The 27455-nt window shown below is 33.8% G+C and overlaps 1 protein-coding gene across 5 annotated transcripts in view; it reads right to left on the bottom strand.

Moving 5' to 3' along the window:
• Positions 1–27455, bottom strand: part of ERCC6L2 (ERCC excision repair 6 like 2) — a 149618-nt gene that overhangs the window by 61549 nt on the left and 60614 nt on the right. For 4 of the 5 annotated variants that reach the window (XM_028494122.2, XM_028494120.2, XM_024132882.3 and 1 more), the window contains exons 7-11: positions 18991–19131; positions 17870–17983; positions 16894–17013; positions 10545–10616; positions 9789–9934 (exon numbers count right to left, since the gene is read on the bottom strand). In XM_028494122.2, the coding sequence (XP_028349923.1) occupies positions 9789–9934; positions 10545–10616; positions 16894–17013; positions 17870–17983; positions 18991–19131 (593 nt within the window). The remainder of the gene's footprint in view (positions 1–9788; positions 9935–10544; positions 10617–16893; positions 17014–17869; positions 17984–18990; positions 19132–27455) is intronic. The other variant, XM_024132883.3, reaches the window with a different exon arrangement.

Genomic DNA, 27455 nt, shown 5'->3' with positions numbered 1-27455 from the left:
TAACATAATACTTAAAATGTTGAGCATACAATAAAAAATTACTAGTCTTACCAAGGTCTAGGAAAATCTCAATTTCTATAAGAAAAGACAATTAACATACAAAAACACTGCAAAGAAGCAGATGTTGGATTTATCTGACAAGGATTTTAATGCAGCCACAATAAAAATGCTTCAAAAAACAATTACAAATATGCTTGAAACAATTTAAAAATAGAAAGTCTCAGCAAAGAAAGAGAGAATACTAAATGAAAATTTTAGAATTGAAAAATTACTGAATTACAAAACTTGCTGGATGGACTTGATAGTACAGTGGAGATGACAGATGATAGAATCAATAAACATAAGAGCAGGTCAATATTATTGATATTTACCCAATCCGAAGAACAGAAAGAAAATATACTGAAAAAAAAAAATAACATTCTTAGAGGCCTGAGGGACAGTAACAGAAGAGCTAACACTTCTATCATTGTAGTCCTGGGAGAAAAGAGAGAGTGAGACTGAAAAAATATTGAAAGAAATATAGCTGAAAACTTCCCAAATTTGGGAAAAGAGATAAACTTAAAGAATGCAGAAAGTTGCATGAACTCCCAAAATGATAAACACAAAGAAACCTATGCTAAAATACAGCATAATTAAACTTCTGCAAACAAAAGACAAAGAAAAACTCTTGAAAGCACTCAGAGAGAAATGATACACAACTTTTAAGGAAACATCAAATGACAGTGGATTTCTCATTAGAAACCAAGGTGGCCAGGAGGAAGCAGTACATTTTCAAGTGCTAAAAGAACTATCAACCCAGAATTCTATATCCAGCAAGAATATCCTTCAGGAATGAAAGGGGAATCATGACATTCTGAGATTAAGGAAAACTAAGAGAATTTGTCACCAACAGACTTAGAGGAAAGATAAAATAAAACAACTAAAAAGCCAACCAATATCCAGTCCTGTCAAATTTACCTCAAAAATGTTTTTCTCATGAGTCCTTTCTCCATTCCTATTTTCACTTGCCCTAGGTCAAGCTTTTATGTCACACCTGTACGTATTACTTCAGTGGCTTCCTGTCTTCCCTTACCTCAGACCTTAAATCCATTCCCACATTACATAAAATAATTCTAAGCACAGAATATAGAAAACTAAGTATGCCATTCCTCTGTTTAAAACTCCTCAATTCTTTGGAAAGCCAAAGCTTTATCTTCATTTAATTGACCTGTGGTTAAAATATACAGTGAAAAGAAGCCACGAAAGATATATGTATATTTTGACAGTTTTAAAAATATGGTATTGTTTAATGGATTTGGTAGATTCATTTTTCTATCAGTCAAAACATGTCTGAATACAAATAATTCATTTTGGAATGAAGTTGATTTCTAAAGATATCTTTTCTAAATGTATCTTTTAGCAAAACTGAATATATAAAATGTTTGTCTACTGAGTTAAAGATTTCAGCTGCCTGCACAGCTTATTAGATTTTACCTAAATAACTGTTATCTTCTCATGTTTTGAATTTTCTGGGTCTAAACACCATACATTTAATAATTATTTTATTATATAATAATTATAAAATTTTGTATTTTTTAAAGGGAAGGTAAAATTAAAATCCAATAATAAAATCATTTTCTTTATTTTCTTCATTTTTCTAATCTCAACCTTCAAAGTCTTCACTGAGGCTTTCTCTTGCTGATTTTCCCTTTTCAGATGCTTAGACCATCACATAACTCACACTTAGATAATGCTTTACACTAGATACTAACCATCCAGGGAGGGAAAATGTTAATAATCTTCTCTTATACAGTTTCTATCAAAATAGAAAAAAATTAACATTTATTGAGCATCTACTATATACCAGGAATGGTGCAAGATATTTTCATATATATCCTATTCTTTCAACCTCAACACAGCTCTATGAGCTAACTATTATTCTCATTTTACAGATGAGAAAATTGAGAATCTGAAATACTGATTAACTTGCTCAAGGTCTCTGAGGTGGCCAGTGTCTGGATTCAAACCCAAGTATCCTGACTTGTTCAATATTCAATAGAAATTGAATTTTCTCCTTTGGAAAATTATTTATTAGAGGCAACAGCATAAAGATGTCACAGAGACTTGAACTCAAAGAAAGAAGTTAGGTGGGATAAAGAGGAAGTTTGGGAAAGGATTTAAAAAATGGGTAAATTACGGGAGTGGGTGGGATTTAGATACCCAACAAGTATAAGAGAAGTTAGAAGTTTATCTGTCTACTATGGTGATGGGGAAAATTCTGAAGAAACAAGGTTCATAAGATTATATAATTAGACTAGTTATGTGAAAAATCAACCAGTTATAATCAAAATAAAATTGGAAATCAAGAAGTATTTTCTAACACTTAACACCAAAAGTAAGTCTAGTCAACTGTTCAGTTAGCTTCCTGTCAGTAAGATATGCATGAATTTGTTTCAGATACCCTAAATGACTCATAGGAAGGTCACCACCTGAGGTAACAATCTTCAAAGATATTCTGAAGTTACAACTTAAGACTGTCTGAGTTAAAGCAGAGGCAATGTTTCTTTTAAAGAAAAAATAATCTCTAAATTCTGTGTCTAGAGATGATATGATTCTCTATTTGATGATAATACAACTCAGAATCATAAACTTTCAAACATGTCACTCCTCTCATATGGATAACAGGCCTTAAGCAATAAAATGTTTAGAATATAGCCCTTTTCAAGCTGAGGAATGGTTTTAAGATAGATTGCTAATAAACATTCAGACTATTCATTCCTTAGGTCTTCCACATTCTATTTTGTGTCAATAAATATGTAAAAAATTATATTTTAACCATATCTTAATGTTCCACAAAAAAATTCTGTCAATGAATTTTACTATTATGTATTAACTATTATAAAAGGCTGAATGAAGTAGTCACTTGAACAAATACTTCTGAGAAACCTAAATATAAGTAAGAGATACCATGTTCGTAGATAGGAAGGTTCAATAGCATTAAAATGTCACTTTTCTCCAAAGTCATCTATAAATTCAGTGATTCCAATAAAAATCCCAACCCAAGGAAAAATGCCAGATAACCCTTCCTTAATTAACTGAATGAGATGATTATGGAAAGCGAAACTTTAAGGTGTTGACATTTCAGAATAAAGATAACTCAGAGAACAAGGGCTTAAAAAGAAAAAAAGACTAAAAATCAGTTATTTAAAATAAAATAATAATATCGGAAAATGACATTTTTCAGAATATAGAGCAAAAAAGATTAAAATGTGAAGTAAGAGTCCAAGTTCAGAGGTTTAATGAATCATTGTAGGGGAATTCCTTGGTGGTTCAGTGGTTAGGACTCCAAGCTTTCACAGCCAAGGGCCCAGGTTTGATCCCTGGTCGGGGAACTAAGATCCCACGAGCTGCATAGTGCGGCCAGAAAAAAAAAAGAATCATTGTAGGAGCCCTAAAATCAGATAACCTAGTGTCTGAGAGAATGCCAAAGGAAATGGAAGAGAAGCCATTGTCAAAGAAATAATCAAAAGAGAATTTTCCAGAGTTGAAAAATACAAGCCCCCAGATTATGCCCAGCAAAATAAATGAACTAAAAACCCAGACCAAGACTCAAATATCACTGTGAAATTTCAGAATACAACAGATGAAGAGAAACTCTTGTGAATTCACAAAGAGGAAGGAGAATCAGATTGGCCTTAGACAAAAATTCAGCAACACTAAATACCAGAAAACAATGTTGTAATACCACAGAGATCTGAGAGGAAATTATTTTCAGTCTAGAATTCTACAGTTGGCCAAAGAAGCAAGTGAGAGAGCACATAAAAGACATTTGTTGATAGTCAAAGATAACATAAAATTTACTTTCTATATATTCTGGCGTACAAAGTTATTTGTTAAAATAGCTGACAGACGATATGGACAGGTGACAAAAGTAGAAGAAAGGGTGGATGTGTGCTAATGCTAATACCACACATTACAAGTACTTAAAAGATACTGTAGAAAGTTGCTGGACTAAAAATCAAAGATTGAAGTATATTATTTCAGGTTAAAAAAGTAATTTATAGACAAATAATAAAAATAAAAATAGTAAAGACTGTGTGGAAAATGGGGAGGGAGGGGTGTAAGTAAACTAAATCCTCCTCTAACATAACAAAGAGTCCAAGCTGTTTAAAGCTGATAAACTAAAAGATAATGAAGAATTAGGATTCTGGCAAAAATGATGGACTGAGCCAGTGTGAAACTCTTGTTTCAACACCTAGAAATTAAATATAAATTTTTGCAAAACAAGAAAAACAAAACAAAAACTGAGCATATGTCTTTTGAAATACATAGCTAAAGAATGGATTTATTATGTCTTGTAAGGTTCTTTATGTATCAAATGTAAGGACTTAGGTAACAAGTCACTCTTTGAATTCAGTCATAGGAAAACAGGAATCCAAAACTTCTCTTGTCCTGGTTGGGATGCCTAACAAAGAAGTCAAAGTAAAATCACAGTAATAGAGAACTCCTACAACCAGTCTCCAAAGGATTTCCACAGAGGAAAGAAGCCCCACTGAAGATAAGCTCAAAATTAAAAATTACAAAATGTGTGAAGAAACCATCTACCATAAGCAAAAGCCAGAGGGAAGAACAAATAGAAGGATTAGCACCCCCCCAAGCACAGGAGTTAATAGAGCAAAAATGCCATTCAAAAAGATATTTTTAAAAATGACTAAAATTACTAAAGAAATAAAAGCTAGAAACCATAAAAAACAAAATATATGTAAAACTGATCAGCTAGATTTGAAACATATAAATAAGACTTTTAAAAAAATTGAATATATTCCTATGCTATACATTGCATCGCCATGACTTCTTTATTTTTTATTTATTTATTTATTTTTTTTTTTGTGGTATGCGGGCCTCCCTCTGTTGCGGCCTCTCCCGTTGCGGAGCACAGGCTCCGGACGCGCAGGCTCAGCGGCCATGGCTCACGGGCCCAGCCACTCCGCGGCATGTGGGATCCTCCCAGACCGGGGCGCGAACCCGGTTGCCCTGCATCGGCAGGCGGACGCGCAACCACTGCGCCACCAGGGAAGCCCCGACTTCTTTATTTTGAACCTTTCCAACCCCTTCACCTATCTCACCCCTTCCCCCCGGCAACCACTAGCTTGTTCTCTGTATCTATGAGTCTGTTTCTGTTTTGCTATGTTTGTTCTTTTGTTTTGTTTTTTAGATACCACATATAAGTGAAATCATATGGTACTAGTCTTTCTCCATCTTATTTCATTTAGATTATACCCCTAGGTCCATCCATGTTGTCTCAAATGGCAAGATTTCATTCTTTTTATGGCTAAGTAATATTCCATTGTGTATATACGTGTGTGTGTGTAATCTTTATCCATTTCATTTATCAATGGACACTTAGGTTGCTTCCATATCTTAGCTATTCTAAATACTGCTGCAATGAACACTGAGATACATATATCTGTTCAAATTAGTGTTTTGCATTTTCTTCAGATAAATGACCAGAAGTGGAATTGCTAGATTGTATGATAGTTCTATTTTTAATTTTTTGAGGAACTTCCATACTGGTTTCCATAGTAACTGTATCAGTTTACATTCCCACCAACAGTGCACAATGGTTCCCTTCTCCCCACATCCTCACCAACACTTGTTATTTCTTGTCTTTTTGATAATAGCCATTCTGACAGACATGAGGTGATAATCTCTTTTTGGTTTGATCTGCATTTCCCTGAAGATTAGTGATGTTAAGCACCTTTTCATGTGCCTGTTGGACATCTGTATGTCTTCTTTGAAAATATGTCTATTCAGGTCCTCTGCTGATTTCTTAATTTGATTGTTTTTTTGATATTGAGTTTTATGAGTTCCTTATATATTTTGAATATTAACTCCTTACTGAACATACCATTTACAGTTATCTTCTCCTATTCAGTAGGTTGCCTTTTCATTTCATTGATGGTTTCCTTCACTGTGCCAAAGCTCTTTAGTTTGATGTAGTCACATTTGTTTATTCTTGCTCTTGTTGTCCTTGCCCAGACAGATCCAAAAAATATTACTAAGATCGACGTCCAATAGCGTACTGCTTATATTTTCTTCCAGAAGTTCCATGGTTTCAGGTCTAACATTAAAAGTTTAATCCACTTTGAGCTTATTTTTGCATGTGGGGTTAGAAAACGGTCTACTTTCATTCTTTTACATGTATCTGTCCAATTTTCTCAATATCATTTTTGAAGAGACTGTCTTTTCCCCACTGTATATTCTTGGCTCATTTGTCATAGATTAATTGACCATGTAAGTGTGGGTTTATTTCTGGGCTCTCTACTCTGTTCCATTGATCCATGTGTCCAGCTTTGTACCAGTACCATGTTGTTTGATTATTATAGCTTTGTATACCACACATTTGATTTTGAAATCAGGAAGCATGACACCTCTAGCTTCGTTCTTTCTCAAATAGCCTTGGCTATTTGGGATCTTTTGTGGTTCCATACAAATTTTAGGACTATCTCTTCTGTGAAAAATGCCATTGGTATTTTGATAGGGATTGTATTGAATATGAAGATTGCTTTGGGTTATATGGACATTTTAACAATGTTAATTCTTCCAATCCATTAACATGGTATATCTTTCCGCTTATTTGTGTTGTCTTCAATTTCTTTCCTATTTGTGTTGTAGTTTTCAGTGTACATGTCTTTCACCTCCTTAGTTAAAATTATTCCTAGTTATTATATTCTTTTTGACACAATTGCAAATAAAATTGTTTCCTTAATTTCTCTGATAGTTCGTTATTTGGTATAGTAATGCAACAGATTTCTGTATGTTAATTTTGTGTCCTGCAACTTTACTGTATTTATTAGTTTTAATAGTTTTTTGGTAGTGTCTTTAGGGTTTTCTATATGTAGAATCATGATATCTGCAAATACTGAAATTTTGCTTCTTCTGTTCCAATTTGTATGCCTTTTAATCTTTCTTATCTGATTACTGTGGCTAGGAATCATTGTACCATGTGAAATAGAATTGGTGAGAAGTGGGCATCCTTCTTTTGTTCCTGACCTTATAGGAAAAATTTTCAGCTTTTTACCATTGAGTATATTATTAGCTGTGGGTTTTTCATATATGGCCTTTATTATGTTGAGGTATGTTCCCTGTATACCCACTTTGTTGAGAGTTTTTATGGTAAATGGATGTTGAATTTTGTCAAACTCTTTTTCTTCATCTATTGAGATGACCATATGATTTTTTTTTTTTTTTTTGTGGTATGCGGGCCTCCCTCTGCTGACGCCTCTCCCATTGCGGAGCACAGGCTCCGGACACGCAGGCCCAGCGGCCACGGCTCACGGGCCCAGCCGCTCCGCGGCACGCGGGATCCTCCCAGACCGGGGCGCGAACCCGGTTCCCCTGCATCGGCAGGCGGACGCGCAACCACTGTGCCACCAGGGAAGCCCGACCATATGATTTTTATTCTTCAATGTGTTAATGTGGTTTATCACATTGATTGATTTGCGGGTATTACTTTAAAAAAACATTATTTAAAAAATAAGAATGCTTATGTGTGTCTTATAAAACTTAGCTCAAGACAGGATTCTATGTCATTTAATACTTTGTATTTAAGGACTCATGTGTGAAATTACTTCTTGAATTCATTCACAGGAAAATGGAAATCTAGAGCTTCTCTGCTTGGACCTTAGTTGCAAGAATTCAAGAATTTTAGTGCTCAACAGTTAAGTAGCTCACTCATCATATGTAACACTCAATTCCTCATTTTAAGTAATTTTTTTTTCTTTTTTTCTTTTTTTTTTGACCACACCGTGCAGCCTGTGGGACCTTAGTTCCCTGACCAGGGATTGAACCCAGGCCATGACAATGAAAGTGCCAAGTCCTAAGCACTGGACTGCCAAGAGAATTCCCAAAGTAATTTTTATTTTGACTTAGTTTTTCATTTTTTGTATTTTACATGTTTACTTTAAAAGTCCCTTGAGATTACTTTCTAAAATATACAAACAGCTTATACAGCTCAGTATCAAAAAACAAGCCAATCAAAAAATGGGCAGAAGATGTATACAGACATTTCTCCAAAGAAGACATACAGATGGCCAACAGTCACATGAAAAAATGCTCAACATCACTAATTAGTAGAGAAATGCAAATCGAAACCACAATGAAGTATCACCTCACTCCAGTCAGAATGGCCATCATCAAAAAGTCTACAAATAATAAATGCTGGAGAGGGTGTGGAAAAAGGGGAACCCTTCTACACTGTTGGTGGGAATGTAAATTGGTACAGCCACTATGGAAAACAGTATGGAGGTTCCTCAAAAAACTGAAATAGAGCTACCATATGATCCTGCAATCTCACTTCTGGGCATATATCCAGAGAAAACTATAATTTGAAAAGATACATGCACCCCAGTGTTCACTGCAGCACTATTTACAATAACCAAGAAATGGAAGCAGCTTAAATGTCCATCAACAGATGAATGGATAAAGATGTGGTATATGTATATATATAATATACACACACACAATGGAATATTACTCAGAGATAAAAAAGAATGAAATACTGCCATTTGCAGCAACATGGATGGACCCTGACATTATCATACTAAGTGAAGTAAGCCAGACAGAGAAAGATAAATATCATATGATATCACTTACATGTGGAATCCAAAAAAAAAAAAAAAATACAAATGAACTTTCCAAAACAGAGAGAGACTCACAGACAAAGGGAGGGGAGGGATATATTAAGACGATGGGATTAACATATATACACTACTAGAGATAAGACACATAACCAACAGGGATCTACTGTATAGCACAGGGAACAATACTCCATATTTTGTAATAATCTATAAGGGAAAAGAATCTGAAAAAGAATATATATATATATATATATATATATATACACACACACACACACACACACACACGTATATATATAACTGAATCACTGTGCTGTACACCTGAAACTAACACAAATGACACTGTAAGTCAACTATACTTCAATTTAAAATAAATAAAGTCCTTTGAAATTCTTTTTGAATTACAAAAAGAATTTATTACATCTAATATTAGATATAATATTACATCTAATGTAATAAGTATTTTATAGATGTGCTTCCACTATCTTTTTGAAAGATAGTGGAAGCACATCTATAAAATACTTACTATATTAGATGTTGAAAGTTACAGATTTGTTACCCCCCAAAAGGGATTAATCTTAGGTGTATATATCAAATCTTTCTCTAAAGTGAGTGTATTTCTTAAAAAGTTTATTGAGAGATTCATAACTAGGTGTTAGAACTGATTTAACTTTTATAAAACCTATAAATGTTGAGCTGCTCTGCTTGAGACCAGGTAGAGACAAAGGAGGGATACTCCTGGCCCACTAAGCACTGTGGGCTCTCAAGGGCTCCTTGATCACAGTTTGAAAACCACTGCTACCTATCATTCTCAGCTGTTTGATTAATAACTTGATTATCCAATTAAGTCTGACTGCTCTAACCACAAGACATGAGTCAAAACAGTACAGAAGATTTCTGAGGAAACATTCATTTTTTGGATTTAAAAAAAATAAAGCCAGACATATAAAGAGAATTCAGTGATAAGGGAACTGAGAGAAAAGTTTAGATAGAACTCAAGATATTGTTATTTCAGTAAAAATTAACAGCATTTTTGTTGCTTCTTCTTAAAGCTAAATGAAACAAAGCAATACAAGCATAACCACTGAAAATCCAGTAATAGTTTAAAGATTACCTTAAATCTTTAAAGCAATTAGATAAAAATCAAGTTATCAAATTTTATTTTCTTACATTGTGGAGACAAGGCAAATGTTAACATCTTGTGTACTGTTGAACTCTTTCACAATCTTGATTCTTTCCTCTGATTTTGTATTTCCATCAAGTCGTCGGTAATCAAGCCCAGATGCCATACAGTATTGCTGCAGCACATCGAGCAACTAGAGGAAAGATACAGAGACGTGCAAAGACAAATTCATGGTTTAATAAGATTCATACCATTATAGAGATGAGCTTTACTAAGTATTAATATTGCTGGTCACAATTTCTTATAAGAGCAACAAATATTTTTCTAATTTCTGACTCATATATATCTTCCCATTATACTGAAATTGACTTTAGTGTTCAGCAACCTTTGTTTTAAAAAAAGAAAAATCAATCTTTCAGGGGAAAAAAATCAATTTTTAGTTTTTTAAACTAAAACGGAATAAAAAGAAAAGTATTGGCTAACTCATTTATGTAAATATATTACATTATTTTTGCTATTTTCCACATTCTAAAATTTCTTAAATGTCTTAAAGAACACTTTAATTATTAACAAAAACATCAACAGAGAATTAGAAATCTATCTTTGAGTTTGCTATTTGACAGTAAGCAACTCTGATATAATTGAAATTTTAGTATCTGTTTTAAAAGTTCTTACCTCATTACCATTTCCTACAGAAGATACATAAGATAGTAAATGTGGCTGGATGCTGTTTTATCTCTTAGACTTTATGCCTCAGGAATTAGGGTTGAGCCAATCAAGAATATGCTTCAGACAAAACTCACCTTGGTGGAAAAGGAGAAAAGAAGAACTTTATCTTTGTTTTGTCTACAATGGTTTAAAAGCTGCTGAAGGACCTGGAAGGCAACCAAAGAACATCAGTGAACCAGTTTCAACAAAAAGTATACTATATACATATAAACATCACTTGAGAATTTCTTAAAAATTACTTTTATACAATATAACCTCAGTTATCGTTTACAATTCCCTTCATTTTTTTCCAAGTTAGAGAAATAAAGTATTAGATATTACATGAAATTCATCATCATATTGTTAATAATGAGGTAAAGTTCTCAAAGACTTTTATTTCATCTCATCTGGTTTTAATAAAAAGGAAGCATTTTAGATTATGGGATGCATTTAAATGGATTAATTTAATTTCCAAAATATACTTTATTTATACCTACAATATGTTCAGAAACTAAATTACAGAGCAGCATTCCTTTTAGGAAGTATTTAAGTTTTCTCTAGATAGCTATAATAAAATGTGTTTAATTTCACCTAGGTTCTAAAAGTTCTGATATTTATTTTCTCAGAATAATCAGTCAGATATACACCTCTTCTCATTTTCTCCCGTTTCTCTATTTACAGTAAGCCCTGAATTCCAGACTTGATTTTGACCTCAAAATGCCAATAATGTGCCCCCATATGCAGTGCTTTTAGGGAGGAAACAAATAATCCAAAACCTGTGTATGACAGTAGTACTGTTATTTTTAAAAAGGCATTTCCACTCTGGCAATGACAGCTCCAGAACACTGTGGAAAAGCAAACCACAAAGGAAAGAAAAGGAATTTTCTGTACTAAGTATAAGGTTTTTCTGAACTATACAATAAACAACTAATTTTATTTATTAAATGATAAACATTTAAACTTTTAAATAAAAAAATTTATACTCAATATAAAACTCTTAATAGTTGAGCAAGAAAAGACATTGTGCTAACTCTGACCTCTATGCAACAATCTCAAAAAATAAAAAGCTGTGGATTTAAAAAAAAAAAAAAAAAAAAAAAGCTACTCGGACAACCAAGCAAATGGTAAATAAAAATGTCACAGATCAGGTAAACATTATTTTGATACTTGGACAACATATAAAGTAAATTTTATTTGTATTAGCTTTATTTTTTAATAAAATAACTGAATAAAGCATGTGCATTTGAATTTCACATAATTCATTAACTTTTTAAAATTAATATATTTTATATTTTAGAGCAATTTTAGATTTACAGAAGAACTGAGTATACAGAGAACTCCCAAAGACTCCCTCCCTCCCTCCCCCGACTTTGGCCTCTTCCCTGAACAGTTTCCCTTATTATTAACATATTGCATTAGGGTGATATATTTGGCTGATGAATAAATACTGATAAATTATTATTAATTAAAGTTCATAGTTTACATTAGGGTTCACTTGTGTTGTACAGTTCTGTGGGTCCTGACAAATATATAATAACATGCATCCATGATTACATTATTATACAGAATAGTTTCACTGTCCTAAAACTTCCCTATTCTCCATCTATTCTTCCCTCCCTGCAAACCCCTTGCAACCAATGATTTTTTTTGTTTCTCTATAGTTTTGCCTTTTCCAGAATGTCATATAGTTGGAATCATACAGTATGTATGACTGGCTCTTTCACTTAGTAATATGCATTCAACGTCCCTCTGTGTCTTTTTGTGGCTTGATATCCTGTTTCTTTCTATTGTTGAATAATTTTCCATTGTCTGGAGGTACCACAGTTTGTTTATCCATTCACCTATTGAAGGACATCTTGGTTGCTTCCAAGTTTGGGCAATTACAAATGAAGTTGCCATAACCATCTGTGTATAGGCTCTTATGCAGACATGTTTTAAACTAATTTGGGTAAATACCAAGGAGCACGATTAGTGGATCGTGTGGTAAGAACATGTTTGGCTTTGTAAGAAACTGCCAAACTGTCTTCCAAAGTGGCTGTACCACTCTGCATTCTCACCAGCAATAAGAGTTCCTATTGCGTGTTGTCAGTGTTTTGAGTTTAGCCATAGGTGTCTAGTGATATCTCGTTTTAGTTCACAATTCTCTAATGACATATGATGTTGAGAATTTTTTCATATGCTTATTTGCCATCTGTATATCTTCTCTGGTGAAATATCTGTTCAGATCTTTTGTGTATTTTAAATTGGATTGTTTATGTTCTTACTGTTGAGTTTTAAGAGTTCCTTGTATATTTTAGATACCAGTTCCTTATTGTATTGCAAATAAATTCCTACCAGTCTGTGGCTTGTCTTATTCTCTTACAGACATTAACATTTTAAGACAAGGATATGATGCATAGAAATCCACTCTGATTGTTTGAGGGTATCATACCTATTACAATTTCAGGTATTCTTCAACATTTTATAGTAAAAACAAAAAAAAAAGTAATAAGGAAAGTGAATGTTTTTGGACTGAAGGTCTTTATTAGGCTAGTTAAAAATTTAAAAAAACCAAAAAAAACCTTACTAGTTAAATGAATAACTATAAGCTAAGATCCCTTACTAAAAATTTCAGAAATAACAGTGTGTTCACTATAGTTGGAGTCTTAATAATACAGACCCAATGTTTTGTCACTCAGTTGTCCTCCACAGAACAAGACAATCCACCTGTAAAGGAATCCTAAATTTGAGGATGTTCACAGCTAATGAATCTTAGATCTAATTTTACTCAAATTAGTCAGGCCTAGAGATGAACATGACCCTTGTATGATTCTAACAGCACTAAATTGGGTTTCCTAGTCTTTTTTCCACCCTCCACAATAAGACTCTGTGGCATTTCCCAAGGGAATTAAAGGGAAAATGAGGATTCTCATCAGGGGAATGAGTGCAACTTTGTGCCCATCCCCTTGAATAATAGTTGAGGTCAAAAAAGACCTTGGCACTTAAGAGAAAGAGCTGGAGTTCATGAGTATAGCTTTGAGGCTATGATAGGTACAGTAGGTATTATGTCCACAAATAAACTGCAGTTGCTGGCTAACCTATAATAAAAGAAGCAGATCTAGGATCTTTTATCACCTGAATTCAAGAAGTACATGCAATCTGGAGTTCTTAACCCCACAGGCAATAATTCCATTATTAGCCTGTAAGTTTTGTATTACTAGATCATGAGATGCTGTTGCTGAACACAGTCTTGAAAACATATCCCTAGCTTACTACCATCAGTCTCTGTTTTATTGGTGTTCTCCCACAAAACAAGTAAAGTACAGGCTACCTTCACATATAAAGACACACACCCAGCCTCTGGCAATAATTCCCTTCTAAAAATCATAATAAAAATAAATGTAATTATCTTAATCAAACACTATTATTCCTAAATAAGTAACTCTAACAGTATGTTTTAAATCATATAGTTAATGGATATATAAGAATATAAAGTGCAGAGTAATAAAATTCCATTTAATTTCAAGAGTGGTAAATTTTTAGTGAAGAATCACAATGAATAAAATTTAAATAAATAGCCATGAATAATGAAGTTTTCAAAGAAGGCCATGATTTGTGGAAATATTCTATTGGCTTAAATTATAGGATTGTAAGTGCTTAGTTCTAAACTAGCAGGGCTTTTTACATTTCTCAATTTAAAAATAATTAAATAAAAGTCAATATGGATGACAAAAATATTATTGTTAGGAAATATTGTTAGATTTGAATTATTTGTTGTGATAATAAATCATAGGACTTTCTCTCTAATACAAACTTATTTATTTTAAAAATACACAATTTTTATGAAGTGAGTATAGATGGAACATACCTCAACATAATAAAGGTTATATATGATAAGCCCACAGCTAATAAATATCATACTTAATGATGAAAAACTGAAAGCTTTTCCTCAAAGATTAGGAACAAGACAAGGATGTTCACTCTTGTTACTTTTATTGTACTGGAAGTCCTAGCCAGAGTAATTATGCAAGAAAAAAAAAGGCATCCAAATCAGAAAGGAAAAGTAAAACTGTCACTATTTGCAGATGATATGAGATTATATACAGAAAACCTTAAAGACTCCACCAAAAAAAGTTAGAATACATAAATTCAGTAAAGTTGCAAGATACAAAATCAATATACAAAACTCAGTTGCATTTTTGTAGATTAATAAAGAACTATCAGAAAGTGGAATTAAGAAAACAATCCCATTTACATTTACATCAAAAACAGTAAAATAACTAGTAATGAATTTAACCAAGGAGGTGAAAGATCTGTACACTGAAAACTGTAAGACACTGATGAAAGGAACTGAAGACAAATTAATGGAAAGCTATTCCATGATCATGGATTGGAAGAATTAATATTGTTAAAATGTTCATACTACCCAAAGCAATCTATAGATTCAGTGCAATCCTTATCAAAATTCCAATGACGATTTTCACAGAAGTAGAAAAAAAAATCCTAAAATTTGTATGAAACCACACAAAACTCCAAAAAGCCAAAGCAATCCTGAGAAAGATGAACAAAGGTGGAAGCACCGCACTTCCTGATTTCAAACTATATCACAAAGCCAAAATAATCAAAACAGTATGATATTGGCATAAAACAGACACATAGATCAATGGAACAAAATAGAGAGCCCAGAAATAAACCGTGCATATATGGTCATTTAATTTACAACAAAGGAGCTAAGACTATACAATGGGGAAAGGCTCTCTTCAATAAATAGTGCTAGGAAAACTGTACAGCCACATGCAAAAGAATGAAACTAACCTTGAAAAGGTATCTGCACCCCCCAGATTCACTGTAGTATTACTTACAATAGACAGACTATGGTAACAATATAAATGTCCATTGACAGATGAAGGGATAAAGAAAAGGTGATACATATATATATGTGTGTGTGTGTATATATTATACATACATATATATATATATATAAAATACACAAGCAATATTATTCAGCCATGAAAAAGAAGGAAATCCTGCCATTGTGGCAACATGATTAGACCTTGAGGGCACTGTGCTAAGTGAAATAAGACAGAGAGAGAAAGACAATTACAGTATGATCTTACTTAGTGGAATCCAAAAAAAAAACCCTCATAGGTACAGAGAACAGATTAGTGGTAGTCAGAAGCAGGGGGTGGGGAGTGGGTAAAATGGGTGAAGGTGGTCAAAAGGTACAAATTTCCAGTTATAAGACAAATAAGTTCTTGGGGATGTAACGTACAGTATGGTAACTATAGTTAACAATACCACATTGATACCTGAAAGTGGCTAACATTAAAAGTTCTCAGTCCAAGAAAAAAAATTGTAAATATGTATTGTGATGAACATTAACTAAACTTAATGGGGCAGTCATTTCTCTCTCTCTCTCTATATATATATATATAGAATCATTATATCATACACTTAAAACTAATACAATGTCAGATGTCAATTACATCTCAGTAAAAAAAATACACAAGTTTTTAAGGTAATCTTCCTAGTTTTTATTTTATTTCATTGAATTTAGACATCCAAGCAAACTAAACTATTGTGTGCTTATGTACCTTATGTTTTAAGAATATTTGCAGGATTTTAAGGGGGGAAAAAAAACCCAATTTTAAATTACTTCCTTTTTATTTTTTACCAAAAGAAATAATTTATTTTTTCTTAATTAAAACATAGTAATTTGGAATTGTTCTGTAAAAATCTGAATCCATAAATAAAGTTTCTTGATAGTTATTAAAGGGTTAAACAAACAAATTCTATTGCAAGGTGGCTTGAAGCTGTCAGTATTTCACACTGCTGTCCCAGGAAATTCCCAAAGGCCTGGACATGTTTGGAGAACCTAGCCTTACTTTTCACACCCTTCCCTCAGTAATACACCACCAAGAGCAGCACCAACAGGTCAATTTTCTGGTATACAGCAAATGTCCAGTTGCCACAAATGAGATTTAGCAACCTTACAATCTAGGTCGGCAAGTAAAAACAAGAGCCAGAAAATTCGGTCTAGACATAGAGGCCCTGTCCACCTTGAACTCTTCAAGTAGTTCCTTTCTCAAATTTGGAACTACTGGCTATCCTCATCCTCTTATTTGGCATTAACATTTTTATTTCTGGTAGATTACTTCCTTAAACATTTGAAGACAAAATATTATATATGTGGTGACAGCATACATTTTTAACAGGGCATGAATCCAATACATCAATAAGGAAAAGTTTGAAGTACACTTGCTGTAACTACTACTAACTGAGAAATCTACCATACAGAGGGTTCGTAGTGAGCTGATACAATTATACCAGTTGTCTTTGGTCACTATCTCTTCTGAATGATTGGGCATCTATCTGTTCTGATTAATTGGTGTCCCTGTCATACCACTTGATAAATATATTGTATATCATCCTTGTGTGTATGCAAAATGAAAGAAGAATACTTGCCTTCATTTTTCCACTGTATTTTGGGTCAGAAAGTGTTTCAAAGGCTGCATCTTTGCTTTTCTGCACAAAATCTGGGAATCTGGAAAATACCTGATCACATATCTTCTTGATAAGTGTTTCCTTAAGGGGAAAAGGTAGGAGAAAAGAAATCTCAACACAATTTAAACCTGTATAAATTGAAATCATTTATGAAAAAAATCTATTTAGAAGGAATATATATTCCTTCCTAGGTTGAAGATTTTACCTTCTCTAATTCAGAAAACCTTAAAGTGATATGTTAATCATATATGGCTTTGATGAGTTCTGAGATAGTGTTATGTCTATTAATTTTGCTGTTACTTTAAGATTTCCGAAATAAGGAATTGAATACTTCCCAAAGAGCAGTCTTTTAAAATTACACTTGAACAGCCTCAAGCCTATCACACAAAAAGAAAATATAAAATCATTCTATAAAAAAGTTTTAAAAAAGATCTTTTTTATTTACATTGTGCTTTAGAATAAGACACAATTGAAATGACTAAAGTAAACGACTGCATGTATGCCTAAATTTTGAAATTACTGATTTTTGCCATTTTGGGAAGCACTCCTAATATTTAACATACAGATTATTATGAATCCTCATTTTAATCCAGTAGATAAGATAAATGTAATTAGATACATTATTAGTGGAATTAGGACTGACTCATCAAATATCTTTAATTAGTAATTATATCAAAAGATGTTAGGAAAATAAATATTTGAACATTATCAGAGGCACAAAAAAGTTATTTTAATTTAAGGTTAACTTTTCTTACTTTGATTAAAAATTTAAGTGCATATACTTGTTTGACACCTAAATTAAAAAACAAGCAAGTCAGTTACCTCTTAAATTTCATACAAAAATAACTTAAGGGTATTTGGCTAAGAAATTTTATACCAAACATAGAATACTTATACCAAATAGCATCACAAAGAAATTTAAAAAGCCAACCCAAACCTGTTGTTTGGAGGTGCTAGCAGCCTGAAGTAATGCAACATGGTTAGCTACCTTCTGAAGGACTGCAAGGTAACTGAAATACAAGGTTTTCACTGTTTCGCCATGTGAATTGGTCTGTAACCAGAAAAGTACAGAAAATAAAAATAAGCAAGGGACTAACATGGCTATGTAACTACTTACATCACAAAATATGCCACTTACAATAATACTTATTATCCGGTTACTATTGGCACAATACGCTCTGAGAAAATAATGGTCAACTGATATACAAAATATCCATGAATCACTAATGTGGAATTGTAGTTTTGGTGAACCATACACAATGATGTTTTTAATAAAAGAGGGGAGAAAGTCCTCATTCCAGGAATTATACACAGTGATAGAAATGCTGCCATAAGAGCTTCCTGGTCATAAAACTCTACAGTGTGGTGGTGGTGTTATATAGAAGCCTTTACTCTCTCTGCTCACCCATTCCAGTTTTCTAGGAAACTGTGCTATTACAAAAATGTGAAGTGGTTAAAGCCAGCAAAATAAATGAGATATGGAATAAATATCAATCTAGATAAATATTTACTTATGGTCCCTCTATGTATGTGGATATGAGTTGATAATAAAGTAGCAAGGTGAAAAAAGGGCAGGAAATACATAGATTTTTTAAAAAAGCATAAATGAATATTTGTTTCTAAATAAAAAAATACTGTACTGATACACAGTTTCTTTTAAATTAACATTCAATCTCACATCAGAATAATATTTTAAGCCTGCTATCAAAGAGGAAGTATTATCCATTGATAATGAGAAATTTATTGGAAATGAAATGAAATTTCAAGATTAAAGCAGGATACTTCCCAATAATAGTTGAAAGGGAAGATATAAAATTGGAGCTACTTTTAAAAACTAGTTTTTTGAAAAGATACTTGAATATTGTATTTTGCTATGATTACTATTTGATATTGTAAAATATTTTGGAAAATTATTCCCTTTTCTTAACTTACAGCTTCTAAAGATAAAGAACCATGTGAGGAAAAGTTATTTTATCTGCTACTTACTCTGATACTATTAGAATAGAGTACTGTGTAATCAAAAGCAAGATAGTAAAGATATCATACGGAAATGCTTACCTTATAACAACAATTTCTCCTTTTTCGGCCACTGCTGCAGGTACAAGGCTCAGAAGATTGAAGTATCAAAGACACATCTTCTGTTTCTAATACTGTTTGATAGACGGCTTTCTGAAAATCTGTCAGAGAACAATAGACCATCTGCCAAGATAAAATACAAGGTAACTATTAGTATCTTTTTTATAGCAATAATAATCACAAGGCACATCAGGTTTCATAGACTGTAATAGTGAAAATTGCTCATAAATTTATATTTTTTCTGGATACATCATTATACATAGGAGAATATAAGAAAATTTCTCCTAATTCTCCCATATTCTATGCTACAACCCTACCCTAAAGTTTACAAATTATAACTTACTTTCCAAATAAATCTCATAGTTTGTTCTATAATTTAAAAAAAATCAAAATATGAAAAAAGTATGTAATTTCCTTATAAATTCCTCAACATATTATTGTGGGTCTTTTCAGGGTTCCATACTATTAGCCCATCATGCAAATAAGTGATTAAACTTTAGGTCAAATAAAAAAACTAGAAAAGGAAAAAGGGAAGATTTTTAGAACAATGGTATGGATAATACTTACTGAATTACTTGAAAATTTAGAAAAAAGTAAAAAACTTCCTATTACTGAAAACAGGATAAAGTATTTGTATTTGATATCCTGCTATAAATTCCCAAGATTAGTAAAGATAAGAATTAAGTAAATACACATAAAAGCAAAACTTGTAGAAGTTGCTACTTTGTGCCCCAATTCAAGAAAAGAAAAAAATATAAGAAAACAATGCCACAAAGTTATAGTGAATACAGTTTGCCTTATATTTCTGGTAGTACTGGAAATTGGTAAAATTCTTCTACATATAGCTGTATGTAACCAGGGTCATAAAACTAAATATATCCATATCAGGACTTTGAGGAATGTGAATAGGAGAAAAGCCACCTATTTTAAAATATTTATATGTGTGTATCACTACAATAGAATATTACTGCAAAAAAAAGACACATTGTGCATATGAGAATATTGAAGATGGGGTCAATGATTAAGGTACAGAGGGAAATTCTGAGTTATGATTTTCCTCCAGGTTTATTACGATATATTTGACATACAACATTGTATAAGTTTACGGTGTACAACATTATGATTTGATATGTGTATTTATTGCAAAATGATTACCACAGCAATAAGGTTAACACATTCATCACTTCACATAATTACTTTTTGTATGTATGGTGAGAACATTTAAGATCTATTCTCTTATCAACTTTCAAGTATACACAGTATTGCTAACTACAGTCACTACGCTGTACATCAGATCCCCAGAACTATTCATCTTATAACTGGAACTTTGTACCTTTTAACCAGCATTTCCTCATTTCCCCTAAACCTGAGCCTCCGGTAAACACCATTCTACTCTCTGTTTCTGTAAGTGTAGCTTCTTTTTTTTTTTAACTCCACATATAAGTGAGATCATACAGTATTTGTCTTTCTCTGTCTGATTTCAGTTAGCATAATGCCCTCCATGTTGTCACAAATGACAGATTTCCTTCTTTTTTATGGCTGAATAATATTCTGTTCTATGTACATACACATTTTCTTTATTCATTCATCTGTAAACAGACAGTAAGGTTGTTTCCACATCTTAGCTATTGTGAATAATGCCGCAATAAACATAGGAGTTCAGGTATCTCTTCAAGAGTAATTTCATTTCCTTCAGGTACACGATCATCCCTCAATATCTGTGGGGGATCAGTTCCAGGACCCACCTCCCCTATGTTTACCAAAATCTATGTATGCTCAAAACCCTTATATAAAATAGTGTAGTACAGTTGGTCCTCTGTATCGGCAGATGTGGAATGTGCAGGTGCAGAGGGCCAACTGTATACCTGGAAGTGGGATTGCCACAAACAGTGCACTGGGGTTCCCTTTTCTTCACATCATCACAACACTTGTTACCGCTTGCCTTTTTGATAACAGTCTTTCTGACAGGTATGCACTGATATCTAATTGTGGTTTTGATTTGCATTTCCCTGATGATTAGTGATATAGAACATCTTTTCATGGGTCTGTTGGCCATCTGTATGTCTTCTTTGGAAAAAAGTCTGTTTATTAGGTCCTCTGCCCACTTTTTAATTGGATTGTTTGGTTTTTTGCTACTGAGTTGTATGAGATTTCATGTATTTTAAATGAGTCCCTTATCAAATATATGGTTTGCAAATATTCTGTCCCATTCAATAGGCTGCTTCTTCATTCTGTTGTTTCTTTTGCTGTTCAGAAGCTTTTTAGTTTGATGTAATCTCACTTGTTATTTTTTGTTTTTGTTGCTGTGCTTTTGATGTCATATCCAAAAAATCATTACCAAGGACTTCCCTGGTGGCACAGTGGTTAAGAATCTGCCTGCCAATGCAGGGGAAACAGGTTCAAGCCCTGGTCCGGGAAGATCCCACATGCCACGGAGCAACTAAGTGCGTGCAACAGAACTACCGAGCCTGTGCTCCAGAACCTGCGAGCCATGAAAGCCCGTGCACAGCAACGAAAACCCAATGCAGCCAAATATTAATTAATTAATTAAAAAAAATAATTGCCAAGACCAATGTCAAGGAGATATTTCCCTATGTTTTCTTCTATGAATTTTATAGATTCAGGTCTTAACATTTAAATCTTTAATCCAATTCGAGTTAATTATTATGAGTGGTATAAGACAGGAGTCCAATTTCATTCTTTTGCATGTGAATACCCAATTTTCCCGGCACCATTTATCAAAAAGACTGACTTTTTTTCTCCATTGAGTACTGGCTCCCTTCTAAAATATTGTTGGACTGTTTACACATGGGTTTATTTCTGGGCTCTGTATTCTATTCCACTGGTCTATGTATCTGTTTTTATACCAGCACCATACTGTTTTGATTATTGTAGCTTTGTAATATAGTTTAAAATCAGAACCTGTGATGCCTCCAGCTTAGTTCTTCTTTCTTAGGATTTCTTTGGCTATTTGGGGTCTTTTGTGGTTTCATACAAATTTTAGGATTGTTTTTTCTATTTCTGTGAAAGATGTCATTGGAATTTTGTTAGGGAGTGTATTGAATCTGTACACTGCTTTGGGTAGTGTGGACATTTTAATATTAATTCTTCAAATCTATGAATATGGAATATCTTTCAATTTATTTGTGTCTTCCTCCATTTCTTTTATCAATGTCTCATAGTTTTCAGCATACGTATCTTTCACCTCTTTGGTTAAATATATTCTAAAGTATTTTATTGTTGAGTTGTTACTAAAACATGTAGTAATATTTACTGAACACTTCTTACATGTCACACATTTCAGAGCAACCATGTGAGGCAAGCACCATTGTCATCATTCCCATTTAAAAGATAAATAAATCAAGTTTTGAGAGATTTAACAAACTGCTCAAGGTGATAAAACTAATAAGGAGGGGAGCCAGGATTCAAGCCCATGGTATTTGATTACAGAGACCAAGTTCTAAACCTCTATGCACAACTCTTATTTCATGTACTTAAAATTTATTGTTCCTACTAGATAGATAACTAAAATTACACAAAACATTTAAAAAGTGGGGTACAAAAATAAATGGGACCTAATGAAACTTAAAAGCTTTTGCACAGCAAAGGAAACCATAAAAAAGAAGAGGGCTTCCCTGGTGGCGCAGTGGTTGCGCGTCCGCCTGCCGATGCAGGGGAACCGGGTTCGCGCCCCGGTCTGGGAGGATCCCACGTGCCGCGGAGTGGCTGGGCCCGTGAGCCATGGCCGCTGAGCCTGCGCGTCCGGAGCCTGTCCTCCGCAACGGGAGAGGCCACAGCAGAGGGAGGCCCAATATCAAAAAAAAACCAAACAACCCAATCCAAAAATGGGAAGAAGACCTAAATAGACATTTCTCCAAAGAAGATATGCAGATTGCCAAAAAACACATGAAAAGATGCTCAACATTACTAATCATTAGAGAAATGCAAATCAAAACTACAACGAGGTATCACCTCACACCAGTCAGAATGTCCATCACCAAAAAATGTATGAAGAATAAATGCTGGAGAGGGTGTGGAGAAAAAGGAACACTTTTGCACTGTTGGTGGGAATGTAAATTGATACAGCCACTATGGAGAACAGTATGGAGGTTCCTTAAAATACTAAAAATAGAACTACCATATGACCCAGAATCCCACTACCAGGCATATACCCTGAGAAAACCATAATTCAACAACAGTCATGTACCACAATGTTCACTGCAGCACTATTTACAATAGCCAGGACATGGAAGCAACCTAAGTGTCCATTGACAGATGAATGGCTAAAGAAAATGTGGCACATATATACAATGGAATATTACTCAGCCATAAAAAAGGAATGAAATAATGCCATTTGCAGCAACATGGATGAACCTGGAGATACCTAGATGTCCACTGACAGATGAATGGCTAAAGAAAATGTGGCACATATATACAATGGAATATTACTCAGCCATAAAAAGAAATGAAATTCAGTTATTTGTAGTGAGGTGGATGGACCTAGAGTCTGTCATACACAGGGAAGTCAGAAAGAGAAAAACAAATACCATATGCTAATACATATATATGGAATCTAAAAAAAAATGTTTCTGACGATCCTAGGGGCAGGACAGGAATAAAGACACAGATGCAGAGAAGTGACTTGAGGACCCGGGGAGGGGGAAGGGTAAGCTGGGACGAAGTGAGAGAGTAACACTGACATATATATACTACCAAATATAAAATATATAGCTAGTGGGAAGCAGCTGCATAGCACAGGGAGATCAGCTTGGTGCTTTGCGACCACCTAGAGGGGTGGGATAGGTGGGTGGGAGGGAGACGCAAGGGGGAGGGGATATGGGGATATACGTATGTATATAGCTAATTTACTTTGTTACACAGCAGAAACTAACACAACATTGTAAAGCAATTATACTTCAATACAATGTTAAAAAAAAAAGTGGGGTTCATGAAGTAGTCCCAATGAATGATAATATAGGCCAAATGTTGTATCAGTTTCCCGAACTTGCATATCAAGATATTTACCTTTCAAATCTATTTTTTAAAGTAATAATCAACAAGATACCCTAAAATTAGGGTATTTGATACGACTGCCCCTATTGAGGACAATATTAATTAGATTTAATTCACAGTAATTTTTAGAAACTTTATTCCATTGCCTGAGCTAGATGAACTACAAGATTAAAAAGAATAAAAGACCACTATATTTTTTCTTTCTGGTTTTTTTTGTTTATTTGTTTTTTTGCGGTACGCGGGCCTCTCACTGTTGTGGCCTCTCCCGTTGCGGAGCACAGGCTCCGGACGCATAGGCTCAGCGGCCATGGCTCACGGGCCCAGCTGCTCCGCAGCATGTGGGATCTTCCCGCGCCGGGGCATGAACCAGTGTCCCCTGCATCGGCAGGTGGACTCTCAACCACTGCGCCACCAGGGAAGCCCAAGGCCACTATATTTTTAAAAAATTCTGTAAAGGTTAATGCCTCAAATTTTCTTATACAATTAACGGAATTTAATTGTAATTTTCCTACAACTTCTTAAAATTAGGTTAGTTGTTTACTTGTACATTGCATTCTACAAGAAATGTACCTATATAAAAAAAACTTTTAACAACTTTGGCCTGTAGTTAGAATTAAATTACCAAAGAATATACTGGGTTGTAGATGGTACACAGTATAGGAAGGACAAAATATGAACAGAAAACACATTAGGGAGAGAAGTTCTTCTTCCTTCATTGAGGAAGAAATATATCAAAAGCCTTCTTGTTCTAAAATAAGAGAAATTTGGTAAAAACCCACCAGACCTAAAAAATGAAGAGGAAATAGCAGTCTACCTGAAAAAGAATACAGAATAATGATAGTAAAGATGATCCAAAATCTTGGAAATAGAATAGACAAAATGCAAAAACATATAACAAGGACCTAGAAGAAATAAAGAGGAAGCAAGCAACGATGAGCAACACAATAAATGAAATTTAAAATACTCTAGATGGGATCAATAGCAGAATAACTGAGTCAAAAGAACAGATAAGTGACCTGGGAGATAAAATAGTGGAAATAACTACTGCAGACCAGAATAAAGAAAAAAGTATGAAAAGAACGGAGGACAGTCTCAGAGACCTCTGGGACAACATTAAACACACCAAAAGAACAAATAACACACAAAGGAATCCCCATGAGGTTAACAGCTGGTCTTTCAGCAGAAACTCTGCAAGCCAGAAGGAATTGGCAGGACATATTTAAAGTGATGAAGGAGAAAAACCTAAAACCAAGATTACTCTACCCAGCAAGGATCTCATTCAGATTTGATGGAGAAATTAAAACCTTTACAGACAAGCAAAAGCTGAGAGAGTTCAGCACCCCCAAACCAGCTTTACAACAAATGCTAAAGGAACTTCTCTAGGCAAGAAACACAAGAGAAGGAAAAGACCTACAAAAACAAACTCGAAACAATTAAGTAAATGGTAATAGGAACCTACATATCTATAATTATCTTAAATGTAAATGGGTTAAATGCTCCCACCAAAAGACAAAGACTGGCTGAATGGATACAAAAACAAGACACATATACAGGCTGTCTACAAGAGACCCACTTCAGACCTAGGGACACATACAGACTGAAAGTGAGTGAATGGAAAAAGATATTCCATGCAAATGGAAATCAAAAGAAAGCTGGAGTAGCAATTCTCATAGCAGACAAAATAGACTTTAAAATAAAATCTATTACAACAGACAAAGAGAGAAACTACATAATGATCAAGGGATCGATCCAAGAAGAAGATATAACAATTGTAAATATTTATGCACCCAACATAGGAGCACCTCAATACATAAGGCAAATACTAACAGCCATAAAAGAGGAAATTGACAGTAACACAATCATAGTAGGGGACTTTAACACCCCACTTTCACCAATGGACAGATCATCCAAAATGAAAATAAATAAAGAAACACAAGCTTTAAATGATACATTACACAAGATGGACTTAATGGATATTTATAGGACATTCCATCCAAAAACAACAGAATACACATTTTTCTCAAGTGCTCATGGAACATTCTCCAGGATAGATCATATATTGGGTCACAAATCTAGCCTTGGCAAATTTAAGAAAATTGAAATCATATCAAGTATCTTTTCTGACCACAACGCTATGAGACTAGATATCAATTACAGGAAAAGATCTATAAAAAATACAAACACATGGAGGCTAAACAATACACTACTTAATAACGAAGTGATCACTGAAGAAATCAAAGAGGAAATCAAAAAATACTTAGAAACAAATGACAATGGAGACACGACGACCCAAAACCTATGGGATGCAGCAAAAGCAGTTCTAAGAGGGAAGTTTATAGCAATACAATCCTACCTTAAGAAACAGGAAACATCTCGTATAAACAACCTAACTTTGCACCTAAAGCAACTAGAGAAAGAAGAACAAAAAAACCCCAAATTTAGCAGAAGGAAAGAAATCATAAAGATCAGATCAGAAATAAATGAAAAAGAAATGAAGGAAACAATAGCAAAGATCAATAAAACTAAAAGCTGGTTCTTTGAGAAGATAAATAAAATTGATAAACCATTAGCCGTGATTAAAAATCTTCCAACAGACAAAAGCCCAGGACCAGATGGCTTCACAGGCGAATTCTATCAAACATTTAGAGAAGAGCTAACACCTATCTTTCTCAAACTCTTCCAAAAGATAGCAGAGTGAGAAACACTACCAAACTTATTCTATGAGGCCACCATCAACCTGATACCAAAATCCAACAAAGACGTCACAAAGAAAGAAAACTACAGGCCAATATCACTGATGAGCATAAATGCAAAAATCCTCAACAAAATACTAGCAAACAGAATCCAACAGCACATTAAAAGGATCATACACCATGATCAAGTGGGGTTTATTCCAGGAATGCAAGGATTCTTCAATATACGCAAATCAATCAACATGATACACCATATCAACAAACTGAAGGAGAAAAACCATATGATCATCTCAATAGATGCAGAGAAAGCTTTTGACAAAATTCAACACCCATTTATGATAAAAACCCTGCAGAAAGTAGGCATAGAGGGAACTTTCCTCAACATAATAAAGGCCATATATGACAAACCCACAGCCAGCATTGTTCTCAATGGTGAAAAACTGAAACCATTTCCACTAAGATCAGGACAAAGACAAGGTTGCCCACTCTCACCACTCTTATTCAACATAGTTTTGGAAGTTCTAGCCATAGCAATCATAAAAGAAAAGGAAATAAAAGGAACCCAAATCGGAAAGAAGTAAAGCTGTCACTGTCTGCAGATGACATGATACTATACATAGAGAATCCGAAGGATGCTACCAGAAAACTATTAGAGCTAATCAATGAATTTGGTAAAGCAGCAGGATACAAAATTAATGCACAGAAATCTCTGGCATTCTTATACACGAATGATGAAAAATC

This window comes from Physeter macrocephalus, chromosome 9 (assembly GCF_002837175.3).
Source record: "Physeter macrocephalus isolate SW-GA chromosome 9, ASM283717v5, whole genome shotgun sequence".
Classification (NCBI taxonomy): domain Eukaryota; kingdom Metazoa; phylum Chordata; class Mammalia; order Artiodactyla; family Physeteridae; genus Physeter; species Physeter macrocephalus.
Note: the sequence above shows the minus strand (reverse complement) of the source record. Positions and strands in the feature narration are given on the sequence as shown.